Source organism: Betta splendens, chromosome 7, assembly GCF_900634795.4.
Source record: "Betta splendens chromosome 7, fBetSpl5.4, whole genome shotgun sequence".
Classification (NCBI taxonomy): Eukaryota; Metazoa; Chordata; class Actinopteri; order Anabantiformes; family Osphronemidae; genus Betta; species Betta splendens.
Window position 1 is genome coordinate 16,662,604 of NC_040887.2, and position 24,283 is coordinate 16,686,886.

Below are 24,283 nucleotides of genomic sequence, written 5' to 3' on the forward strand. Positions count from 1 at the left end.
ACATGACTTAATCCAACAAGGTAAGCGAAAAACGAAGAATTCACTCTGTTACTGGAACCTAGCTGTTAAACATAATATATTATATATTTATTCACCTATAACAAAACACACATTCCCCTAACAGTAAAGCTTTAGTACAAAGGACCATTTTGCTACTGGTGAGTTTTTTTTATTTTGTTTCGTCACATAAAAACCACATAGTACATGTACAAGACACACTGTAATCTTTAACGGGTATGTAGCATCATCTGAACCTCTAAAGGTCTGTGGTGCCTGCAAACAAAGCATAGGTCTAACATTAATGACAAAAAACAACAAAAGCTCAGTTTTAGAGATTTAATTTTAATCCTCATCCTCCTAATGGGCCAGAAATCACAAATAATTTACATCGTATTTTTCTAGTGCAAAATAAATGATGTGACAGTTTTAACCCAGCACTGATGTGCATTAAAATGACAAACGTTAGATACAGAAAATAGTTTGTTTGTTTATACACTTTTGTTTCTGACAAAGTAATTACACTTTAATGTTCTTCTGATACTAAACTCAGCAGATGTTTTCACATGTACGTCATATATATTAATATTTGTATTGGTCACCAGCTCTTCAGCTGCTGTGATTGGATGGTTTGTGGCACTGGAACAAAGCTCTGTTTTATGATTGGCTGTTAAGACATTCCACTATGACTTGCTGCAGAGTTTGTTTCAGGTCTGTGTGACTGAAGATTATTTATCTAATGTCACACTCATCTGCTGCTACAGCTTGAGGCAGAATCACTACCTACTCAGCAGGTTTGCTGGTAGGTTATGGATAAGTATCATCTTCCAGCTGTTGTGCGGCTCATTAAATATTGACAGCAGCAGTAGGGCCCGGACCAGGCGGAACCAGGCCGCGGCTGGCTGCAGTGCCCCGGTACGCCTGCAGGGGCGGTGCTGAGAGGCTTCTGTCCATGGTGCTGAAGATTCGGCGGCTCTATCCGGGGTGCTGAACAGCTCGGGGTGCTGGGTGAACCCTGACGCCGTGGACACGTTCCATCAGTCCGGTCTGTCGCGTCCTGGTGGCGTCTTGGAGCCGCGGGAGTAACGGTGGTTGGCTGCAGTGATCGTCCGTGCGGCAGCCTGGAGATGTCAGAGTGGAGGGGGAGGGGAGCAACAGTCTGAGCGAGGTAAGGCTTTATGTCTTTGACAAAGACCGTGAAGCGGCCTCGTTTGCCGCTGTTTGTTGGGGCTCTTGGATGAACCCTCCGGTGAACGAGCATCCTTCATCTAGGCCCGTCTCCGGTGTCTGCCGGGCGAAGCAGCCGTGGTAAAAATGTAAGCGGGCCCAAATGTGCAAACTGCCAAGCGATTATTATTGTCGGCCGTTATTTCCGGTCCATACAAAGGCAGCCCGGTCCCGTTACACGTAACGCTATAAAAGCCGGATTTAACGGAGCCGGTCGGACGGACCGGCATTTGCTCGGTGTTTACTCGTTTCAACTGGAGAAAGGCCTCGTCCAGAAAACAACCGGCCAAATAAAGCTAGACTACTGCACCTAATCCTGACTGAATTATTTATTATGTATCAGCTGACATTTACATTCTGTGCATAGCCTGAAACTGACGGTCCACGTCCAAAGATGCCCCCGATGTCACGGGGGCGGGGGGCGGGTGTGTGTGTGTGTGTGTTGGGGGGGGGGGGGGGGGGGTGTTGTGCGGGACTCAGTGCGTTAACATGGTTCTGGACTCAGTGAGTTAACATGGTGGGTTTGTGTCTCTAGGGAATTCACAGTAAAGTTCTGTCTTCTGTCTGTCTGTTCATTCAAACAGAAAATGAATTTGAAGCTCAGACGCTGAGCCAGAAGTGGAGCAAAGGAGCCACCAAACCACAAAGGACAAGCATTTATATCAAAGTATCTATAATTATCGCTATCTATCTATCTATCTATCTATCTATCTATCTATCTATCTATCTATCTATCTATCTATCTATCTATCTATCTATCTGTCTATCTGTCTGTCTGTCTGTCTGTCTGTCTGTCTGTCTGTCTGTCTGTCTGTCTGCCTGTCTGCCTGTCTGCCTGTCTTTCTTTCTGCGTATCTGCCTGCCTGTCTGACATATTTTTTTCGTGTCTCTCTTCAGATGAGCCAGGACATCACAGAGACGCGAACACGAACTCGCTCCAAAGGCGTTCGTGGTCAGTATCAAACACTTGATCTCTTCTGTTCAGGGACTAATTTCCTGTCTAATAATTCTCCTGCTTTTAAACCCAGTGTCGTCTGAACTATTGGGGCCAGAGATGAAGCAAGAGCTGAGGTAAATTGAGCAAACATACACACACATTTTAAGGTTCACATTTACACTGTGTTTATGTATAATGTGTACCATGTGTTTGCTTTGCTCAGCAGTAGCTGCCCCACCCCTGGATGTGATGGCAAAGGTCACGTTAGTGGACGGTACTCAAGGCATAGAAGGTGAGATTCATAAGGATTTAGCAAATGTTTTGTGTGATGTTTTATTTATGTCGTTAAGATAATCTGTACAATGTCCAGTACATCAGTACCCAGTACACCAGTACCAACAATGTTGGTGATAATCACATTCTGGATGATGTTTACAGTCATGTCATTGTTAATCCCTTGTGACCTGCTCCCCTCAGTGTCCTGGGGTGCCCGATCGTGAAGAAGAGGAAGCTGGAGGAGGCTGAGGCTGAGGCTGATGACAACCTATGTTCTCCCAAAAGGAGGAACCAGCCTGGTAAACTGGCAGCAGAGAAGGAGTCCACCACCGACAGTGACGTGGCAGAAGAGGATGGAGAGAAGAAAGAGGAGGATGAGGAAAAGCAGGACGAAGAGAAGAAAGACGAAGCAAGCGGCAGATTGGAGATGATACACAGTGAGTGGAAGGAGACTTCACTTTGTTGTTGGATTGGCATCTCAAAATGAACTAAGCATTAAATAGCAGACAGAATATCATTGATATGGATCAATGAAGTCACCAGATATGAACAACATGGCTGGTGGTGGACCATCTCATGCCAGATCAATGATCAGAGAAACCTTCTAGACTAAGATTTTACATACGCACCAGCTAAACATTCTGTTCAATTTAACCCATTTCGTGGTGGTTATATACGTCTGTGTGGGTTTATCTCTTTCTGTTCGTTCATACGTCTATGTGGGGTCAGAATTTCCGTAGTTTGATAAAGGTTTACTTTACGTAGCACATTTTATTATGTGACCCCACTAACGTCTCACCAGCAGTAATCTGTGGTCAGTTATAGTTTTAGATGCAGGTAGTTGACCTCTGCAGCAGGTGAATGGCATCACAGTGACCAGTAGAGTTGTGTATCAGCAGACTCACATGTGTCAATGACATTTGTTCACACTTTGAAGCAGAGCCCTCAGCCATGACCACAGCAGACACAGAACCAGATGAGTCATCACTTCATCTCCCGCCTGAAGATGACAAAAACCAAAAGCTCACCCCAGAAACTGAGAGTAAACTTGAACAGGAGGAAACTAACAAGGAGGTGAAACCAGTGACCGTCACAGATTATCACCAACCAGAGGAAACAGAGGAGAAGGAGGAGCAGGGAGGTCCACTGGCGACGAAAGAGCAGCCGTCAGAGCAACCTGAACAACAGCCAAGTGTTCCTGAGCTGAAGGAGACGCACGAGGAGAAAGAAAAGGAAGCTGAGGAAGAGGAGGAGGAAGATCACACAGCGGATTTTACTGGAGACGAGTGGAAAGTGGAGAGGCAGATCCTAAGCCAAGAGAACTCTGATCATCAGTACTCCAGCGGAGACTACAACCATCAGGCTAAAGGTTTAACAGAGCAGCAAAGTACGAGGGCTGAGCCAGACGATGAGGGAGATGAGGAAGATGGCGAGGAAGCGCAGGAAGGTACAGACGAGAGAGAAAGAGAAGAAGGGGAGGTTCACCAACATGCTGATACACTGTACACTTTGAGTCCACGCACTCAGGAATCTGAAGCTGAGCTATGTCTCAGGGAAGAAAAAGTCAGCACCCCCATCAGTGATGAAGAAGACAATGAGGAGGAGCAGGAGGAGGAGAAAGAGGATGAGGAGGATGAAGGGCGCAGGAAGGAAGTAGGAGAAGTGGTGGAGGAGGAAGAGGAAGGACAGGACTCCAGCAAAGCCTCCCCAACTACTGTGGTCATAGATGTCAGGTCTGAGGATGAGGAGGAGGAGGAGGAAGAGGAGGAGGAGGAGGAAGAAGAAGAGGAGGAGGAGGAAGAGGAGGAAGAGGAGGAGGAGGAGCAAGACCGTATTTCAGAGGGCTCAGGAATCACTGATGACTCGGAGAACTGGGACATGACGCGGGGGAACCTGGGGCTGCTGGAGAAGGCGATCGCCCTGAAGGCAGAGGAGGTGCAGGGGAGTCAGGAGGCGCGCAGCTCCCCCGACTACCAGCCGTACTCCGGCTCCAGCAGGAGCTCTGAGGCTGCAGGGGTCTCTAACCGCAGCGGCCACCACAGCAAAGGTACCGGTCCACGTGCTTCAACGTGGGTGTTTTAGAGCAGCGTCTCAGCTTCGGCTGCTCATTTTAAACCACCTGTCTCTGTTTAGAGAAAAAGGAGGTGAAGTGTCCGACGCCGGGCTGCGACGGGACGGGTCACGTCACTGGGCTGTACCCGCACCACCGCAGCCTGTCGGGCTGCCCACACAAAGACAGGATCCCTCCAGAGAGTGAGTAGAGCACAGGACGGAGCCGGCCGCTCGCGCTTAACTGCTCCTACTGATAAACTACTAACACCACTTGAACTGGAGCTTAAGACTCACTCTGTCTGTGTCTGTAGTCCTGGCCATGCATGAGAACGTCCTGAAGTGTCCGACTCCTGGATGCACAGGCCAAGGCCACGTGAACAGTAACCGCAACACACACCGCAGGTTAACACATGAACACACACGCACACACGCACACACGAAGCACGGGTCTGACAAATGTGCCCGTGAATATTTGTCTGTTTGTGTAGAAACAGTCTTATCTAAACACATACACAGTCCATCGCTGGGCTTTACAGTCTGGGTCATGTGGTAAAAAATGATTAGGAATAAAAAAACATTACACAAACTACTAACTCATACTCACACAATCCTTTTAACGTCCTGTGTGTGTGATGAAGAATGAATTCATGTGTAGACTGACAGGATCAGAGTGAGGCCAGTGAGGCTCCGCCTCATGATGACGACACGTAGTCCTGCTGTTTAATGGTCTATGTTAGGTTCTGACTCTGTCCAGTTGGTGACACACTGTAAACTTCAATGCAGCCAACGCTTGAATGAGGGTCTATGTAGCGTCCAGGTCTATTTTTAACCTCCAGGGAGCGGGGCTTAACATGGACGATAAGAACACAGGGAAGAGTGGAAAAATTTAGATTTGCAACTTTAAATGAACACACTAGTCATTTATTACAACATGAACGGCCCTGAGCCCACATATCAGCTACGTGCAGCTTCCCTGCATCACTTCACTATAAGTGAATCATATGTGCTGTTGCACAGAGCACACAACGAGAAGCTAGTTAGTGACTGACCTAAATCTGATGTTAAATGGTCACGAGTGGAGTCAAACCAAAAACACAGTTTGGTGATGCCCACGTGTCGCCTGTGTGTCCGCAGTTTGTCCGGCTGCCCTATAGCCGCAGCAGCCAAACTCAACAAGGGCCAGGACAAGCAGGTCCAGTTACAGTCTGCAGCCAGTGAACCCTCCTCGAACTCGGACCGCGTGCTCAGGTGAGACGTCCAAACGTACACGGCCGCCGTGCGTCGCTGCCGGTCTCATTCTAACTGACGGCTTTCCCTCCAGGCCCATGTGTTTTGTGAAGCAGCTGGAGATCCCTCAGTACGGCAGCTACCGGCCCAACGCCGTGACCACCACGCCTCGAGCCAACCTGGCCAAGGAGCTGGAGAAGTACTCCAAGGTGTCCTTTGACTATGCAAGCTTCGACGTCCAGGTGTTTGGGAAGCGCATGCTTATTCCAAAGACGCCTGGCACCACGGAGACGTCGCCCAAAGCTTTCAAATGTAAGAAACAGAAGAGCTTGAACTACAACTGTATTCTACTACTTCTAAGTTGATGATGGGATTATTTTTTCATGCCTTTGGACATGTATTTGTTTTATTTACCAGATATATTATTACTCTGGAGCAGCTGTAAACCTGGCGTGACTTAAGTTTGATGTGCAGTCTGTCACCGTCCTGTAACTCAACGTGCTTTGCTCCTCCACAGCTAAATCATTCCCTAAAGCCTCCTCCCCAAGCCACACAGTGTCTGGAGGATTCTCTAAAAGTGCCTCCTCCTCCAGTAGCTATGACTACAGCCAGGACGCAGAGGCAGCCCACATGGCAGCAACGGCCATCCTCAACCTGTCCACGCGCTGCTGGGAGAGACCGGAGAGTCTGCAGACCAACCCAAGGGAGGTCTGCCCCCGGGTACGTTACCGCGGAACACATGGAGCCTTAGCTCACTGCACCTTTAGCTCATCCTCATCATCTTCGTCATCATCATCATCATCATCATCATCATCGTTATAGGAGTCAGACATCGAAGTGGATGAAAACGGCACCTTGGACCTCAGCATGAAAAAAAACAAGCGGGATGACATGCAGTCTCCAGAGCCGTCGTCCTCCTCATCCTCGTCCTCTCAGTACGTTGGAACCAGCTCGTCTCAGGGCCGCTCGCAGCCCGATTGGGACGGGCCGCTGGACTTCACCAAAGCAAGCAGCGGCAAGGAAGAAGACCACGAAGAGGTGAGGCACAGATAGAGCAGAGAGCAGTGCATCGGGGTGGGGTGCTGGTTACACATGCTGCTGCCTCTGTCCAGGTGGAGTACACAGCGCCCTCCTACACCTCATCTGATGGGGAGGAAGAGGACCAGGAGAACCTGGAGGACAGGAAGTACCCCGGTGAGGTCACCACATCCACCTTCAAGGTCAAGTTCCAGCCCAAAGACAGCAAAAAAGAGATTCTGGTGTAAGTGGCCTTCTTTGCTGTCTGCCTTCCACTGTAGAGACTATGGTACGACAGGACTCAGCAAGAAAAACCTTGTGTCATGTTACGAGGCCAGAGTTGGTGTATTTACAGTGAATAATTAGCTTTTGCCCAAAAGATGATCCAACACTATTATGCCGCTAGGTGATCTCTTGTGTGTCTATGTTTGATAAAGGAACCACAGTTCATCTATTTATTTATTTCACATGTTCAAGTCAATGCACTGACGTGTGAGTGTGTGTCTCGGCTCCAGATGTCCGACCCCAGGCTGCGATGGCAGTGGACACATCACTGGCAACTATGCATCTCATCGAAGGTAAGTCCCGCAGACTGACCCAGTCCGGTCTGATTCAGTCTGATCCAGTCTGACTTAGTCTGACTTGGTCTGACCCAGCCTGATGAAGACTGACCCAGTCTGACCCAGTCTGGCCCAGTCTGACCCAGTCTGACTTGGTCTGATCCAGACTGACCCAGCCTGACTTAGTCTGACTTAGTCTGACTTAGTCTGACCCAGTCTGATCCAGACTCGCCCAGCCTGACCCAGTCTGACTTACTCTGAACCAGTCTGATCCAGTCTGACCCAGTTTGACCTAGTCTGAACCAGTGTCATCCGCACTGAGCCAGTCTGACTTAGTCTAAACCAGTCTGATCCAGTTTGACACAGTCTGACTTAGTCTGGCCCGGTCTGACCCAGTTTATCCCAGATTGACCCAGCCTGACTTAGTCTGACCCAGTCTGACTTACTCTGAACCAGTCTGACTTACTCTGAACCAGTCTGATCCAGTCTGACACAGTCTGACCCAGTTTGATGTCTGAACCAGTGTCATCCACACTGAGCTAGTCTGACTTAGTCTAAAGCAGTCTGACACAATCTGACCCAGTCTGATCGAGACTGACCCAATATGGCTTAGTCTGAACCAGTGTGATCCAGACTGACCCAGTCTGATTTAGTCTGACATGTGCAGACCTACCAAGGCTTCCTCAGCTGTTCCTGTTGGCTGAATAAATCTAAAACCAGAGTGAGTTCACATTTGATTTAAAGTGTGAGATTAACCTGCTCCCGAGGAGTAGAATGGAGATAATTCCTGACTTTCTCAGTGTTTCCTGTGGCTGTAGTTCCTCTGTAGTTAATCCAGCTATTTCCTGATGGAGTCAAGCCCTGGTTGTCCACATATCACAAGCCAGTGTCTCATGAGGACCCTAACCCAAATGCAGAGACGAGCAGAGACGAGATCCACGTAATAAACAGCAAAGACACAGCATCAACTACCTGACGTCCACATTTAGAATCAACTAGAACAAACAGAATGAGATCTTTATCTCAGTCACTGCAAAAGTAGAAGCTCAGAAACTAATATAACAATTAAAGTAAACGCTGGCCAACAAAGCTAGAGGTCGGAAACGAGGAGAGATGGAGAAACGAGCGACACAGTAGTGAGAGACGAGCTGAGTTGGGCCGAGCAGGACTCGGGCCCAGAGGTTCCTCCAAGCGCTGATGACACACACACAAACACACACACACACACACACACACACACACACACACACACACACGTCTGTAGAAGGTTCAGGCTTGTTTCCTCACTCATACTCAGACATCCTGTTCACCGTCTGGTTTCTGACGCTCTCTCTCCTTCTCTCTCTCTCTAACCTACCTTCCAGTCTGTCAGGCTGTCCTCTTGCTGATAAATCACTTCGGACCCTCATGGCTGCCCACACAGCTGAACTAAAGTATGTCTTATTCCTCCTGTCTCTCACCTTCACCTGTCACTGCGTGTTCAGTCTGCAGCTCCAGCTTTGTCTCTGCTCTTCTTCAACTACTAATATGAAATAGTGAGAATTAGTGAGTCAAGGGCTGAGAACTGGGAGCAAACGCAGCAACGCCTATTCATTAGCTCATTAGCTGCATATCTGCAACCAGTGTGCATGTGTTTAGTGTTTGTGCCCATGTTGGATAGACACTGTGGTGACAGCGTGTACAGACTTAAATCTTTCTGACTGGTCCGGCACCGGTTGTGTGTGTGATCTACCGTGCACGTGTGTCGCAGGTGTCCCACCCCAGGCTGTGACGGATCGGGCCACATCACGGGAAACTACGCGTCACACAGGAGGTAGGTTCCTCTCGGTTCTCCATCGGCGGCCCGGCTCAGGCGCTGAGCGCTCTCTGCTCTCTCCCCAGTCTGTCGGGATGCCCTCGAGCCAAGAAGGGCAGCGTCAAATCCACCCCCACCAAGGACGACAAGGACGACTCCGAGCTGCTGAGGTGAGTCAGTGAGTCACGACTCATGGTCTCACTGTGGGTCAATGGAACCTACTGTGATGTTGTGAATAAATGACTGGAGCGTCACTCCCCTCAGGTGTCCGGTTCCGGGCTGTGACAGTCTGGGCCACATCAGTGGGAAGTACGCCACGCACCGCAGCGCCTACGGCTGCCCGCTGGCTGCCCGGCGCCAGAAGGAGGGTCTGCTCAACGGCACGCCCTTCTCCTGGAAGGCCTTCAAGACCGAGGGCCCCACCTGCCCCACGCCGGGCTGCGACGGCTCCGGCCACGCCAACGGCAGCTTCCTCACGCACCGCAGGTACCACAACAGGGCCCAGACCCGCTCATCTCTGTGTAATCATGCTACAGTCAGAGCCTGGCTCAGGTCTGTGTTGGCATTGTTCGAAGGGGTGATGCTCATCAGCTGCTTCCCTCAGTCTGTCAGGTTGTCCCAGAGCATCGGCTAACAAGAAGAGAGCCAAGTTCCCTGGAGACGAGTACATCACTGCCAAGTTCAGAGCCAGCGATGGTAAGAGAGCGACTCTGTCTGCCATGCCAGTAACCAACACACGACAGAATAAACCACAAATACTGACTGGGAACCAGGAAGTAGAGGTCAGTCAGACAGGAAACAGGAAGTGATGTCACACACCAGAACACCGCTCTATAGGTTATGTTGTATTAGATGCCATTAGATACATGTGGACCTATAATAAGAGCAGCATCTGACCTCAGCTCAAACCCTCTGAGAAAGTAACACATGAAGTGGACAAAGGACAACTTATGTCTGTCCATATGTTTGTGGGTCGTCACAAGCAACATGTTGTAATGTGGCTTGGAAAATTTTTTAAAAGTGTATAAGTGTATTGAGACATGATCTCTGCTATTGTCCATTATATGAGAGGAAGTTCTGAACAATGTGGTAGTAAAAAGGTTGTTGTCCAGAAGAAGGCGACGGTGTCAGTGGCTTCATCTGCTGAAACACAGATGGGTTTGTTGTGTTTTAGGACACAACAAAAATGTTGTATCTCATGGACATGTTCTTGATTAAATCAATATGCAGAAACACTGAAGCAGAACTAGTCCATCTGTTTGCTCAGGAGAACATAGGTCTGGTTCTGTTGGGCTTGTTCTGATTGTAAACTCTGTTTGTTCAGTTTTGGATAATGACGAGGATATCAAGCAACTGAACAAGGAGATCAACGAGCTTAGCGAGTCCAACTCAGAGATGGAGACTGATGTGATGAACCTTCACACTCAGGTGAGCTCAGGTTCATTCACTGCCTCAGGGATGAAAACCTGTAGGAGGCGTTGGGCGGTCCAGCTGCATGTGTAAAGCCTCTGGGATGTTCTGTGTCTGCTTTAGATCTCGTCAATGGAGAAGAACCTCAAGAGCATGGAGGAGGAGAACAAACAGATCGACGAGAAGAACAAGGCCTTGTTTCTGGAGCTGTCGGGCCTGAGTCAGACCCTGATCCACAGCTTGTCCCACATCCGCCTGCCCACCATGGTACGTATCCATTAGGTTCCTCTGTTTGTCGTAGCTGAAGCGAAGGAAAAAGGTCCTCTGTCAGTGTTGTCGCTTCCTTAGACAGTTCATCCGCCTGAGTTCAGACCTGAGTGAGGTCTGTTGCATCATTAGTGTTTGATGAAAGATGAACTGCCCAGGACATATAGATATATGGAACCTGCTGCATAAAACACTTGGATGTTAAGTGAACAAATAACGTTACAGTCTCATAAAGCGCATATTTACTAAAAATCTAGAAATACGTCGTGGGGCTTGTCTTTCATTCATGTGAGGTTGTCGGACATCTGGGTCCGTCAGTGTGAGCACGTGGCTCCAGCTGTTTTCAGGCCTGTTGCTGCCTGTGAAGGATATGGAGTGTCTCCAACCATCACAGGTGGTGAAGTGACTCCTGCCTGTCAAACAAAACCATCACTAAACCAAACATTACCAAATCCAACGCCTCGTTATACAGCTTTACACTGAGGGGGCGTTCATATCAAACCTCATCAAGCGTTGTTACATGTGTGACCTGAACCATGCGTCTACATCCAGCAGGAACCGCTGTCCGAGCAGAACTTCGACAGCTACGTGGAAACCCTGACCCACATGTTTACCAATAAGGACTGCTACCAGAACCCCGAGAACCGGGCTCTGCTGGAGTCCATCAACCAGGCGGTGAAGGGCATCGAGGTGTGACCACGCAGGGAAATCCACTCTTTATTTCCAGATGTAATTTATTCTTCTGAGTTTAAACTTTGTCCTCAGTTCCTGTTTGTTTACTGTTTGCATGTTGCTTTATGACGGTGTGAGTGAACCGGTCCGTGTGGACCTGAGCCGTGGTAGCACACTGGGCTCCAGGCCTGGAGCCGTGGCGCCGTGAGCAGACTCTTAGTTAGTGGACATATCCCATCTACTCAGTAATGTTAATAGTATTCTATATGAGCGTAGTGCTGTCGACTTATTGGGACTAGTTTGTAGATTCATTCTTACGATTGCTGTGAAACTATTTAAGTCCTTTGCAGATACTGGTTTAAGAACTTTCTGTACTCATGTCTGCTGTACTCTTTCTGTTTGCCTATTTATTTTGCATTAAATAATTATGATTATTATTTATTTAACGCTACCTGAGAAGACTTAACCAAGAGAAGGAATCATTTCCTCTGAATTGCTGAACAAAGAGGAAATATTTTAAGATATCAACTATGAATGAGTTTTATATATCTTATTTATTTAAAATACTGGGATCTTTTTAAGTGCAAATATTTTCTAACTGAAAGTTTTTTAATAATTTTCTATAGATTTTTTTGGTTATGTTTATATGAGTTTCCTTTTATTTCCACAAACTATTTTGAGTACATTGCAATACACTGGGAAAATTGAGCTGCACATATTTGGTATTTATTTGGTGAACAAGAACAAAGTGATGGTGAATATTTATTTTGTATTGTCTATGTGTTAACGATGGCTGTGTATGGATTAGTCTTTAAGTTGCTCTTGAAATAAAAGTTAACCTACAGTGAAATGTGAGAAGCTGTGTCCTTCATCATAATCATCACTTCCTCCAAACTGTAAAAATACAGGTTAATTTCCCCAATCTGGGATAAGTAAAGTTAAATTAAGAATTATTTTTGCTATAATGTTTTCTAAAGTTACATTTTTCTTATGCTCCACTAGTAAACAAACCAGTAGCTGCAGCCCTGATTACACCCTCCTCAGGTTCCACCAGCATCATCTGTGTCATGACTTGAGTGGGCTCTATCTGGGATTCATCAACCTGAGACCAAAGGACCCTGCAGCCACCCACTCTTATGAATGAGATTTAAAAAGTAGGCAATGAGTCAACAAACAAACCAGCAAAACATTTAATCATTTAACATTTTAATGGTTAAAAAAATACTTCTCTGCGCAAAGAGACGAGTCCCTGTTTGCTGAGGAAACAAGGGACCAAAACAAATATGGCCAACACGTCATGACAGCTGGAGCAAGATGAGGTAAATGTTTTTGAGGAGAAAAAACAAAAAGGGCACAATTTACAATCAACCATGCCCCCAGTTCACAACAACAATAATAATAATAATAACAATAATAATAATATCATAATAACAATAGTAATAAAAATCAATAGAACAAAAAATCTGAAATTCTGCAACAACAAAAAAAATTACAGACCAATTACTTTATACAAGGCAAGTCCTGGCCATCAGGCTGCTGCTGTGCGTGTCCATCCAGCCTCTGTACACCTGTCAACATGCTATCTGACCACCAGACACGACACACACAGCTTGGAGGGCCCGATGCAGTCGTCATGGCAGAAGGCACCGCAGCCTTGGCACATGATCATGGCTTTAAGGCGGCACGAGCATTTGAGCGCCACCTCTTCTGTCGTACTGTCTGTGAAGGCCTGGATGCTGAGGGTGGTCTGGCTGGAGGTCAAGTGGGGGCGCAGCTGGAGCACGCCGTCCGCCATGCTCCGAGAGAAGCCACCATTGTCCATCACTGATACATTGGCTGTGTAGCTAACCGCTCCAACGCCTCCGCTCTGCTTAGGGAGCTTCCCATACAGATGGAAAGGAAGAGAGGACGCGGAGGAGGAGGGGGATGAGGAGGAGGAGGGGGAGGAGTATGGAGCTTTGCCGTGCTCTTTCTTTGCCATCCTGGCTAAAGTCATTTCCATGTTGAGGAGACCCTCCATCGCTCCCCCGCTTAGGAAACCGTCCACGGAGCTGACAGGTTCCTTCTTCATCTGTAGAGCGTGGGAGGGTTTGACGAGAGCCTGGCACGAGGGCCGTGCTCCAACTTCATTTTTCACTGTGGGAGCAGGGGATGACTGCTGTTGGTGAGCTTGAGGCTGCGGAGGCTGCCAGTTGATTTTAACAGAAGGCACCACCTCTGTGGGTCCAGCCTCCATGTGCGGTGGAGACGGGCCGTTGAGCAAGGTCCGGTGGGTTGCCTGAGATCGATCTACAGTTGGACCACGTGCCTCTCTGATGATTACAGACTCAACCGTGGTCTGAGCACTCGGGTCTGACTTACACCTGGAAGGCAAAGCACTGGAAGCAGATGAGGTGGATGGTAGGGAGGTGATTACTGGGACCGCCCCAGGGGCCTGCTGGGAGTGATACTGTGCGAGAGTTGGAGCCTCCATCAAGCAGGACACTGGGCGGCCTGTTGGAGATTTGTTGTGGGACATACTCAGTTCTGGACTAGAGGACTGGGCCGAGACATCAGGCCTGTGCCGAGGTCCTGGTGTCCGAGTCACTGTTGGTCTGGGTTGAGGTCCTGGCAATCGGCTGATGCCCAGCCTGTTTCCAGAGTGTGGCGGGAGAACCTTCTCCAGGGGCAAGCTCCCCTGCAGCAGCTGAGTAACCAACGGGTTGTTGGCCTCCACGCTGGATACCTGTCTGGCTGAGCCGACCAGTCTCTTTGCTGTTGGGTGATTGCTACAGGGCTTTAAGCCTCCATGACACTCTTCTTCAGCAGGGGTTTGTCTACCATCATCTTCAGGCTCCATTTTAACTACGACATTGGTTTGACTGAGCCCTTGAGGTAGGGGTGTTTGAAGAGACTGGTGCTCCTGGGATTGGGGGTGGCTGTACTGGGCGTTAGGCAGACTACTGGGAAAGCAAGGCTGAATCACGGTCTGTCCCTGGCGACTGGACACATGGGCTTGGATTACCGGCTGCTGGTTCTGAGAAGGAGGACTACGGATGACCAGCTGGCCGTTTTTCAGGGAGCTCAGCGTGGTGCACCAGTCCTGGTCAGGCTCGTGCTTCTCCTCCTCCTGGTTCTCATTCTCACAGTCAGAAGCGGTTTCTGTAGAGTCACTGTGTGGCGTTCGAGCCTCGTCATCTTTCTCTCCTCCACATGAGTCCAGACGAAGGGAGGAGGAGGAGGAGGTGACTTTTTGCTGAGAGTGAGAGAGTTTCTCCTGGTGATCCACATGGTGGGAGCCATGCTGGATGACCCCCCCCAGGCCATGCTCCTTCCCGTGGTCGCGTTCTTTGGGCTGACAGGGGCCAACCAGTGTTTGGATAACGTCCACACCCTGAGCCCCGAACCTGGGAAGAGAATCTGGGATTGAAGTTGGGACTAGTAGGGGTTTTTCACTATGGCTTGCCTTCCCTGAGGGAGAGGCAGACTCCAATTCTTTGCTCGGCCTCGTCTCATGATGATTTACAGACTCACATGCTTCAGGCTCTGGGGACGCTGTGTCGGAGGCCTTGTCTGTAAGACCATTCGAGGTTGGGACACTGACCGGGGTCGCTTCCATTTCTTCTCCAGACTCTGTTCTCGACGCCTCCTCACGTGGAGGGCTTGGGGTTTGTGGGGGCTCCAAAGACATGGAGGTTGAGGTAGAAGACAAAGAGGGGGAGGGCTGGGGTGTGGGATCTACGCTGAGAAGCAGTAGTTGTGTTCCAGACGAATTAGTGCCCGAAGACGTTCCCTGCTCCTCCGCCCCATCGTCCCCACTGTTTCCACTTCCTCCTCCATCTGCTTCTCCTCCTCCGGGCTCGATAGGTCCTGGGTGCTCTCGCGCTCGTCGTCCATTGCTGCTATCCGGTAGCCAAGCAGAAGGCCGCAGCCTGACCCCTGTCGGCCCTGCCCCCTCGCCAGAGGCTGCAACAGCAGCAGCGGCCTCACGCTGGGCGCGGGCTTGCTGGGCACGCGCTTTGATGTCTGCCAGGGTGCGTGCGCCCCCCGTCCCCGACCTCCGCGACCCCTCGCCGGGGGGCACAATGCGGGGGCAGATCTGGTAGGTGGAGTGCCCTTTGACCCAGGGAGGTTTAATTCTGGACAGTTGAATCTGGAATGGAGACATAACCATAAGTACAGTGATGTGAAGAAGTGTTACACAGAAGGAGCAATTTTCAGTTTAAGCATGTAACGTAGTCTTACCCGGATAGGCGGCACCTTGGGCTCTTCTGTTGTCGGCTGCGGCTTCTCTGAACGGACACCGTCAATTGTGGTACGAAAGGACTGACGGTCGTCAAGCCGTGGCCTCTTTTCGGGAAAGCTGGAGAAGGCCTGGGTCTGATCAGGTCTCCTCTTCTGCTCTTTGAGCTGGGTGCTGGGAACAGGGGTGGTGGATGGGCTTGCTGAGGGACTGCTTTCACGACTGCTGGTGGCAGTACCTCCTGTAATAGATGTGACCACAGAAGCAGTATCATCAAGTGGATCGACTGCAACCGCAGCGCTGGAGGACGCTGAGGAGGACGAAGAGGAATCCAGCCCGGCAGCAAAAGCTCCAGGTCTATCAGATGGTGAGGAAGGTGAGGAGGCAGGCGAGGAGGCAGAAGACGAGGAGGACGAAGACGAGGAGGAAGGAGAGGAGGTTGAAGCCAGAACGGGCGCGGCCTCTTCTGGAAGCAGACGGGCTGTAATATCAGGGTCCTCGTTTGCGCTGGTGGAGGCTGGGCTGGGACTGGGGCTGGGTGTTGGAGTGGGAGTAGAAACAGGAGGTGGCACGGCATTGGGCTCTGGAGCTGGCGAGGGCTTTGGTTCCATGGAGGTGCTGTCGGCTGGAAGTTCAGGGCCACACTCAGCTTGCAACACCACCTCACCTTGAACAACGGTGTTGTCAGAAACGGGTGAGCCAACTGAGACTGCGGAGATGTCCAGGGTAGCACTGGCCTCAGATGCTTCTGCAGCCGGTAGGGCTGGAGCTGGGGGCTTGCAGAGGGTCCTTCGGGCCCTGCGGCGCAGGTCAGCCCTCGTTCGTCTCCTCATTCTGCCGTCTCGCCGCCGCCGGCCAACGCTGCGTCTCTTCGGGGCACCGGTTGCCACCACGGCCACGTCGCTTTCCAGGACACTGGCTGCTACTTCACTGGCTTCACTCATGGTCAGCTTCAGGGATTCCTCTCGTGTCAGGCCAGACCTGCAGACACACAAACAGCAGCTTATTCCAATTTGCAAACATGCAAACACAGAGCATATCACAACACAGACGCTTCAAGAGCAACTCCATTTTTTTTCTATGAGATGGAGATTCAACTACAACCACAGTTAAAACAGCTTTATAGAAGTGAAATGACAGCTGTTGTAGGTAATAATGTACAGGTTCCACAAGGCAATAAAGGAGCCTTAAAATGTGATACATGATCCTAGAGGTGTGATGGACATTTGGTGCTGGTCTAAATCCTAAACCCTCCGCACTAGTTGTACAGGACACTGTCAATATAATACAGAATAAGATCTACAAACAAGGATGGACACGTCGACAGGTGCAGCCGACAAAAAACACAATAACATGGATTGTAATAAACAAAATTATTCCATGATTTCTTTTCTTCTAATTCTAGTTTTAGTTTAATGCTTTTATTTCTTCCTACAAATTCTGTTGTTCTGTTACATTAACAAACTATATAAAGGGAAGACTGGGATAAATGTGTTGGCTCTTACTTCTGCCCATGGTACTCCTCAAAAAACTTTTCTTTCCAAGCCTCCACCTTCTTCTCTTTCTCCATTTCTTGGCGAAATCGCACCTGCATCTCATGGGTGAATTCACCTAAACAGACAAAACAGACAAAACACACAGACACGTTCAAAGTAGATTCATATTAGAACCTGACTGGGTCAGTTGAACAATTATTATATTATTATGGAGTAAGTAAAAGAAAAAAACCTAAATAATAAATTAGACAACCCGAATTAGTCCTTATTCTGAAAACCAGGCTGGAATCAAAAAGATTATTTACTTGTGGGACAAAATAAGTTTACTGATCCTAAAAAGAAACAAACACACAAAGGAAATAGGTTTCACCAGAAAACACTCACACCTTTTTGCCATGGTTTAAAATGAGCTACCACTGTGTCAAACTGGCATTTTTACCAATACTAACCCTCAGCCAAGCGTTCCTTCCAGCTCTGGGACGCGTGGGTGAAGAACTCATTGTTGAGGGCTGAACTACTCAGTCTGGCCATTCCATCAGTCCCGACCTGCAAGTAGAGAAAACACGTGTGAACGTCTGAGGAAAAGCCTGTAGGAAATGATTCAAAAGACACAAAAGTAAATCCTGTTATGAATATTATAGACACTATGTGATCAAATAAAGAGGAAACTACAGTTAAACACACTTACTGATCATTGTGAAATGTTAAAACCTTTGTACCATATATTTTCTTAGCAAGAAGTTCCTTAATGAATCTGTGCTTCTACTTATAGACTGGATGTCAACTGTCTCCACATGAGTCTGAACATCCATAAGAGGGTGCTTATAAGAAGGTGGTGACTAATTCCTCACATCTGATTATAAATACCATACCTGTCGATCCACCTCCGGCAGCAGCTGCAGCAACTGTTGCTGTGACTGTGTGGGAAAGGCTGAGAAAGTTCTCACGTTGATGAGGGCTCTGATGTTGGTATTGACCAGGATGGAGCCTGGCGTTTCAAAGTCTACATCCACCCCTCCTCGGCTCCTCTTCATAGGTCCTGACATGTTGGAAATCAAATTTAATCAGGCAACAAGTTCTATGCCACTGGCTGAACAGAACAGACAGCTAAAAACGTAACGGTAGAGGTTCAGGTAGAGGTTGTTACCTGATGGGACATGCTCTCCGTTCACCTTTAGTGGGGTGAGGACAACGCGGGGCATCATCACTGCTTTCTTCCTCTGCCTCCCTGACTGTAGCAAAAGAGACAGTGACACAGTTATGCACATATTACCTTGATTGTACATAAAGTGGCTCGGCTGCATGCGGCGCTGACCTGTCTTGAGCGGCTCAGTCTGGTCTGGGCGTGTGGGGTCGGCGGCGGGTCTGCACGTCCCTGTTGTCCTGCTGACCTGCTGAGGCGGGTTTGAGGCTGGGTGCTGGGAGCCTGTAGCTCTGTGGAGCAGGAGGCACTAGACGAGCTCTCATCCACCGAGGCTACGAGTCAAAGAAAGATTTAACCAAATAAACACACAACCTTGTTTACTTCATAGGGGGTGAGGGTATCTTAGAGAACTGTCTTCATGAAACCTGTCAATTAAATAAGTTCAAGAGGCCTTAATAGGTGTAAATCTGAAGGTTGAAGCCCTCAGGCTGATAAACACGACCAGCCACTGTGCCACCATGGCTGGCATTATTTATTGTCATGGCTCAGCATTGCTGTCCTGATTGCAACAATGTCACTGATTTGTTGTCAAGTTACCATCATTGTCTCCACTGACAGGAGCTGTGGTCTCAGTGGAGTCACAGCTCTCCTGCTCATTGGCCTCGGTGGGGCAGCCTGGGGCCACCACTGGGCCAGCTGCAGCCGTATTGCTGCTGGATGCTGGGTGAGCAGCAGCTGCCACTTCTGCTGGAGACTCTGACTCTGAGGTTGTCTTTGTCCACTGGAGGGCATTCTTCTACAGGGGAGAAAGAAACAGCGACAGTAAGGTCAGTTACATCTGGAGACAAGCTGTAGATAAAGCATTTTTAAACAAACAGATTTCTAACCATGGATTCTCTACAACAGGGGTGTCAAATTCATTTTAGCTCAGGGGCCACAGGGAGGAAAATCTATTCCCAAGTGGAGTCTGAGGACAGTGTGTCCAAAAAAGACAACAAAACTATTAATCATAAAACACCAAGTTATAGATTCTGAAGACAAAGGACACACAAACATACAATGCCTCAGTGATTCACAGAAGTATATCACATATCACAGTCTACAGTATATCAGGGTGCAGCACTTTATCAGCAGTCAAATTACTGTACAGTACCTGGCATCGCAGTTTTGTTTATGCTCATTACAGAGAAAACTTGCTCACAAAGACATGTGGTTCCAAACATGCACGGTTTCGGAGCGAGAGCTGTCAAGTTGGGGTAACCTGGCAAGAGATTCTGATAAATGTGTTTAAGCCAGCTGCGCCAATTGGACTTTAAAACCTGAGTCACACTGCAAGTCTATTATTTCAAGTTGGATGCTGACGGCATCAGATGGATCAGGTCAGATGGATTCATGATGAATGGTGAGCAGAAAACTTTGAAGCCTTTCTCCAGTTCACCAAAAACCTATAAACGTTGCTCAAACTCCCGTAACAGTCCCGTTATTTTCTCTTTGAACTGCTTCATACCTGCCACATGTTGGGTCGCGCACACAGGGGAAGTGAGCTGCATCAGCACTGGTGAGTTGCCACTCAGCTTCAACGTGAAAGAACGTATGCTGTCATAATACTGACGCATAATACTGCGTGACAACTTAGTTGCACCTGCTTTTGGCCCAATTACTGAGCTAACCCACCATCTGTAGCCAGGCTGACAGCGCGGGACCAGTCCACTCTGACCATGTCCACAATCCTGCGAGGGCGGTGAAAATATCAGCTGCTGTCATTGTATTTGTCATCGGCACAATCTCTTTGGTGACGGTCAATGTCTCATCGATTCGACGGATTTAAATGGCCAGTTGTGCAACATCTGTAATGTCCGTGCTTTCATCAACTGCAACTGAAAACGCAATGCATTTACTTTTTGCTTCAACTGGCTTTCCAAATCCACTGGAAGATCAGGAATCCTGTCTGCAACTATGTTTCTTGATAGGCTGATGTTTACAAAAGCCTGGCACTTTTCGGGGCACACAATCTCTGTTGCCTTCATCATGTATGTTTTTACAAATTCACCCTCACTAAATGGTTTTGAAGCCACTGTGATTTCATTAGCAATGAGGTAGCTAGCTTTCACTGCAGCATCACTGATGTGTTGGATGAGAGTAAATACAGACCCGCCAACAGTTCTTTCACCTTCTGTCTTCTGTTCTTGAAAGTTGTCATACAGTATTTGCCGGCATGAAGATTTACATAGTGGCGAAAAAATTATATTCTTTCAGCACTGCAACATGCTGTGAACTTTACCATTCACTTTCGTGAATAAATAGGACGATGACCATTTTTCTTATAACACTCTGCGTCTACTTTTCTTTGAGACATATTGGGGCAAAGCGGGTGCCAAGGTACATAACGTTAACTGTAGAAGCCGTAATAAGTATTGCGGGTAAAACAAAGTAGCTCATCCAGACTGGCTGCACTTGCTTGACTTACTGTTCTGTCCCCTATAAACAGTTTGCTTGCTTAACATAATTGCTAATTCGCCACCCCAATGGACGCAATTGGAGAAGCAGTTTGGTGGGGGGTTTTTTTGGAAAAATTGTAGATCCTTTTTATACTTTACAAAATTATCTCGCGGGCCAGATTATACTTGTTGGTGGGCTGGATCTGGCCCGCGGGCCGTAGGTTTGACACCCCTGCTCTACAGGTTTCTTATATACAGTGGAAATGTAAACCAGTATTAGTCTTTATGAGAAGAGTGGAGAGGACCCAATCTAATTACCTTCAGAGTGAACAGGCTCATCCGTCCAGGCAGCTTGAAGAAGATGCTGTTCTTGACTCGGTCTCCTCTCACCTGAGAGTGCAGCATGGTGACCAGGCAGGCCAAAGGAGCTGTTCCACTGCAAAAAAGGCACATGCTCATTCAGTTACAGCTCTTTACTAACACAGGGTCAGAATAAAGACACAAGGTCCACTATGAAGGTGAAGATGCCTGGTAGCCTATGAAGTTTACCTCAATAACATTTCTGTATTAACAAAACTAATGACACAATACACAATGGTGGAACAGTTGGAAGCAAGCACAGGCCTTTTTTCTCAAATATTGTTATATTAATATTAAAAATCATGGTTTCAACCAATGGTTTGTGGCCTGGTAACTCAGTAGGTAGAGCATTGGCCTAGGAAGCAGAACGTCTCAAGTTCAAGCCCTGCTTCTGGCACCAGATGTGTCCTTGAGCAAGATGCTTTACAAATGCAGAGATTGGTTTCTAGCTCTATTTTTTAATAATTAAAAGACAATGCTCAAGACAAGCATTGTCTTTTAATTATTAAAAAATAGAGCTAGTTAACAGATGGCATAATATGTAAGCAGGCCTTACCTCCTTTATAGTCATCAGCAGACCGTATGATCCATAGACGGGGGTTGGAATGGAGTGGGAGAGAGACAGGTGTATAATTAGAACCAGTCTCATGTGTAATTATTACCAATAGTTAGATAGGAATAAATGTTGTAGCCTTTCTTAAAGGACAAGAGGCTGCATGTGTGATATTTTTTAAGCAAGATATAAACATATGGCAATAATGCAGAATCAAAACAGTGCAACTCAGTCATGACACACATGCAGTAAATACAACACAGGTCATCATTGTAACAACAGAGAGTGTGTGTCTCACCGCATTTCTTTCAGCCCCTTGGTCTGGATGACATGGAGGATTTGTTTAGGAGTCATGGGTGCATCAGAGAAGTTCTCCAAAACCTGAACAACATGCACATGGATTCCATGAGAAACACTGGCACATCGTACGTCTTGCTGTTGAGGCAACTAGACTTGCTGGTCCTACAGAAAATGCAGGGTATTTCCGTTTTATTCCCTTAACATCAAGTTAAGGGAATGAAGTGTTTAAAAACTGTTTAAAAGAATTAATTAGTTATCAGTGAGTGGGAACAAGGTACAAAACAACTGGTACTACTAGTATTCCAAATGAGAAATTTTAAGGTTAAGTAGAACAGCAGTGTTGCTGCGGTGTGTGTGTGTGTGTGTGTGTGTGTGAACCCAGTTGTAGCTGCAGACCATACAGGGCGCCTGCCTCTCTGGCCTTGTGTACTAGGTGCTGTTGTAGTTTACACTATTTGTTTGGTGTAGCTGATGTTGTGCAACCCACAGTCATACACTAGCTCTGCTCAGTTGCACATCTTACTATAACCTTTGTAATAAACACTGTTGTCCTGATGTTTCTGCTACATATTATTTTACAAACCTTCAGGGAGATCTTAATCAAGTGTATTGAAATGTATCTACACATTGTCGTTAATGGTACGACTAAATGACCACTATGTGCAGAATCAGCTGAATCTACAACCAGCTTTACCTGCGGTCTGTAAAGGAGAAGGATCAGGGTGAACAAACTGCACATGTAGCGTTGAATGCAGTTTAGATTTTTGCTGGAGCAAACTCTGAAGTGGCTTTAATTGCTGCCCTCACCCAAGCAAAGCTGCGAGCCACACATCAAATGCATCTGCAGCTGCTATTACTGAGTGCAGCTGCTGTAGCCACTGTCATCACACCTGAAAACCTCCAGTTGAACACAGTTACACACAGCTGTAAATTATTATTATGTGAAATGTAGCCAACGGTGGTGTCTTAATAAAAACACAGCAACAACACCCCACCCCCACGGCTAACGTTTGACGTCTACCTGTGCTTATAGGGTTCGTAAGACTGCGGTTTTTCCAGCTTAGGTGATGCTGGATACTCGTTTTCTTACAGTGTTACACTGACAGGATCTCATTGGTTCCTCTGCTCCAATCTGTGGCACTTACAATTCTCAAGACAGCTGGTTTAACATTGCTTCTAACTTTGCTAGCATTGACGTTAGCGCGCTATGGGGTAAAAACCGTTATCTGGCTACCACAACGTTTGCGTTAGTGCAAGCCAGGCGTTGGATTAGCTAGTTTTACAAAGTGTCGAATCGGTGGCTGATTTGTTTACATTATGTGTATAAACGTGTTGCTTTAGCCCCAGTCTACCTCTGCTCCCTCAGGCTGCTCAGATGAGAGCTGGAATAAGACTAGCTAGCTTGATGGCTAGCAAACAAAGAGCTCAAAACACAGGGGCTACATTTCAGCGCGCTAACTAGCTTTAGCAAATTGCGTAGCTTTTTAGGTAGCAACCAGAAACGTATAGCAAATATAAAATGTAAAATCCCGGTAGTATTTAAATCACACAACACGTAACTGCTAGTTGTGTTAACAATGCTATGTGAAAAGCTAACTGATATTACAACAGAGCCCAGCCTGTGGTCGTGAGGAGAATATTCAAACGCATCTTGACCCATCACTCGCATTAATCCGCACATAATTTACATCTAGTAGGTTATATGCACAACTGGTACGATTTACCATGCGAGCTGCCTCGGCCCAGGTCCGCTCCTTCTTTCTCTTTTGTTTGTCCTTCATTTCCTCTGCGCTGCTGTCTGGGGCTAGCTTGCTGTGTCTACAATGCAGCCTCAATAAGGTGGCACTTAGCTGCTTAGCTAAAATGCTAACTACGTCTTAGATCGCCCTATAGAAACAACGCGCTCCTTTATCTCGGGACGATATTACGATGTCTGCTAGCAGCCTCTGATAAATGTCGCTTCGTCGTCCAGTGCTTTGTCTAAACTAGCTCAGCACACATTGTCCCCCTGTAGCATAGAAGCAGGCTGAGTGCAGTGCTTGCTGTGGTGCTGCAGCAGGACAAGCCTCTCTGGAATGCAACAACCAGGTCAAAGGTCAAACCCTCCGCAGGAATGCAACAAAACACAGACCGGCCCCTCGCACGCAAATAATACGTTCATAGAATGATGTATGCAAATTAACACGTTGATAAAAAATAGTTCTGTCATGACTGAGCCACACAGATATATACTGAATACTATTTACACTGTATACTGATATATATGCAACATAAGAACTATTGGGAGTGTGTGTGTGTGATATATATATATATATATATATATATATATATAT

General features: G+C 47.6%; 2 protein-coding genes across 7 annotated transcripts; one reads left to right on the plus strand and one right to left on the minus strand.

Annotated features, from left to right (window-relative positions):
* The first annotated feature begins 818 nt into the window (after positions 1-818).
* LOC114858642 (myelin transcription factor 1-like) lies at positions 819-12,287 on the plus strand. 6 transcript variants are annotated; one of them, XM_029156121.3, is made up of 23 exons: positions 819-1,165; positions 1,809-1,891; positions 2,122-2,176; positions 2,253-2,295; positions 2,385-2,453; positions 2,639-2,874; positions 3,375-4,484; positions 4,571-4,690; positions 4,801-4,891; positions 5,624-5,737; positions 5,811-6,028; positions 6,234-6,436; positions 6,539-6,754; positions 6,829-6,977; positions 7,249-7,311; positions 8,658-8,726; positions 9,044-9,106; positions 9,175-9,258; positions 9,353-9,574; positions 9,693-9,784; positions 10,413-10,516; positions 10,622-10,765; positions 11,321-12,287. In XM_029156121.3, exons 3-23 carry the CDS (start codon positions 2,122-2,124, stop codon positions 11,459-11,461), a joined length of 3,606 nt encoding a protein of 1,201 aa, XP_029011954.1. In that variant the 5' UTR covers positions 819-1,165; positions 1,809-1,891; the 3' UTR covers positions 11,462-12,287. The 6 variants fall into 6 exon arrangements, with proteins under 6 accessions (XP_029011954.1, XP_029011953.1, XP_029011955.1 ...); XM_029156120.3 differs by having other exon boundaries at positions 827-1,165; positions 3,378-4,484; positions 11,318-12,287; XM_029156122.3 differs by having other exon boundaries at positions 828-1,165; positions 2,388-2,453; positions 3,378-4,484; positions 11,318-12,287.
* A 339-nt stretch (positions 12,288-12,626) lies between these two features.
* asxl1 (ASXL transcriptional regulator 1) lies at positions 12,627-24,043 on the minus strand. Its single transcript, XM_029156116.3, has 11 exons — positions 23,675-24,043; positions 21,948-22,031; positions 21,056-21,175; positions 18,897-19,095; positions 18,471-18,631; positions 18,303-18,387; positions 18,028-18,194; positions 17,605-17,701; positions 17,165-17,270; positions 15,662-16,640; positions 12,627-15,569 (listed from the first exon to the last, which is right to left on the minus strand). The coding sequence occupies exons 1-11, from the start codon at positions 23,729-23,731 to the stop codon at positions 13,017-13,019; spliced, it is 4,608 nt and encodes a 1,535-aa protein (XP_029011949.1). The 5' UTR covers positions 23,732-24,043; the 3' UTR covers positions 12,627-13,016.
* Positions 24,044-24,283: the final 240 nt, after the last annotated feature.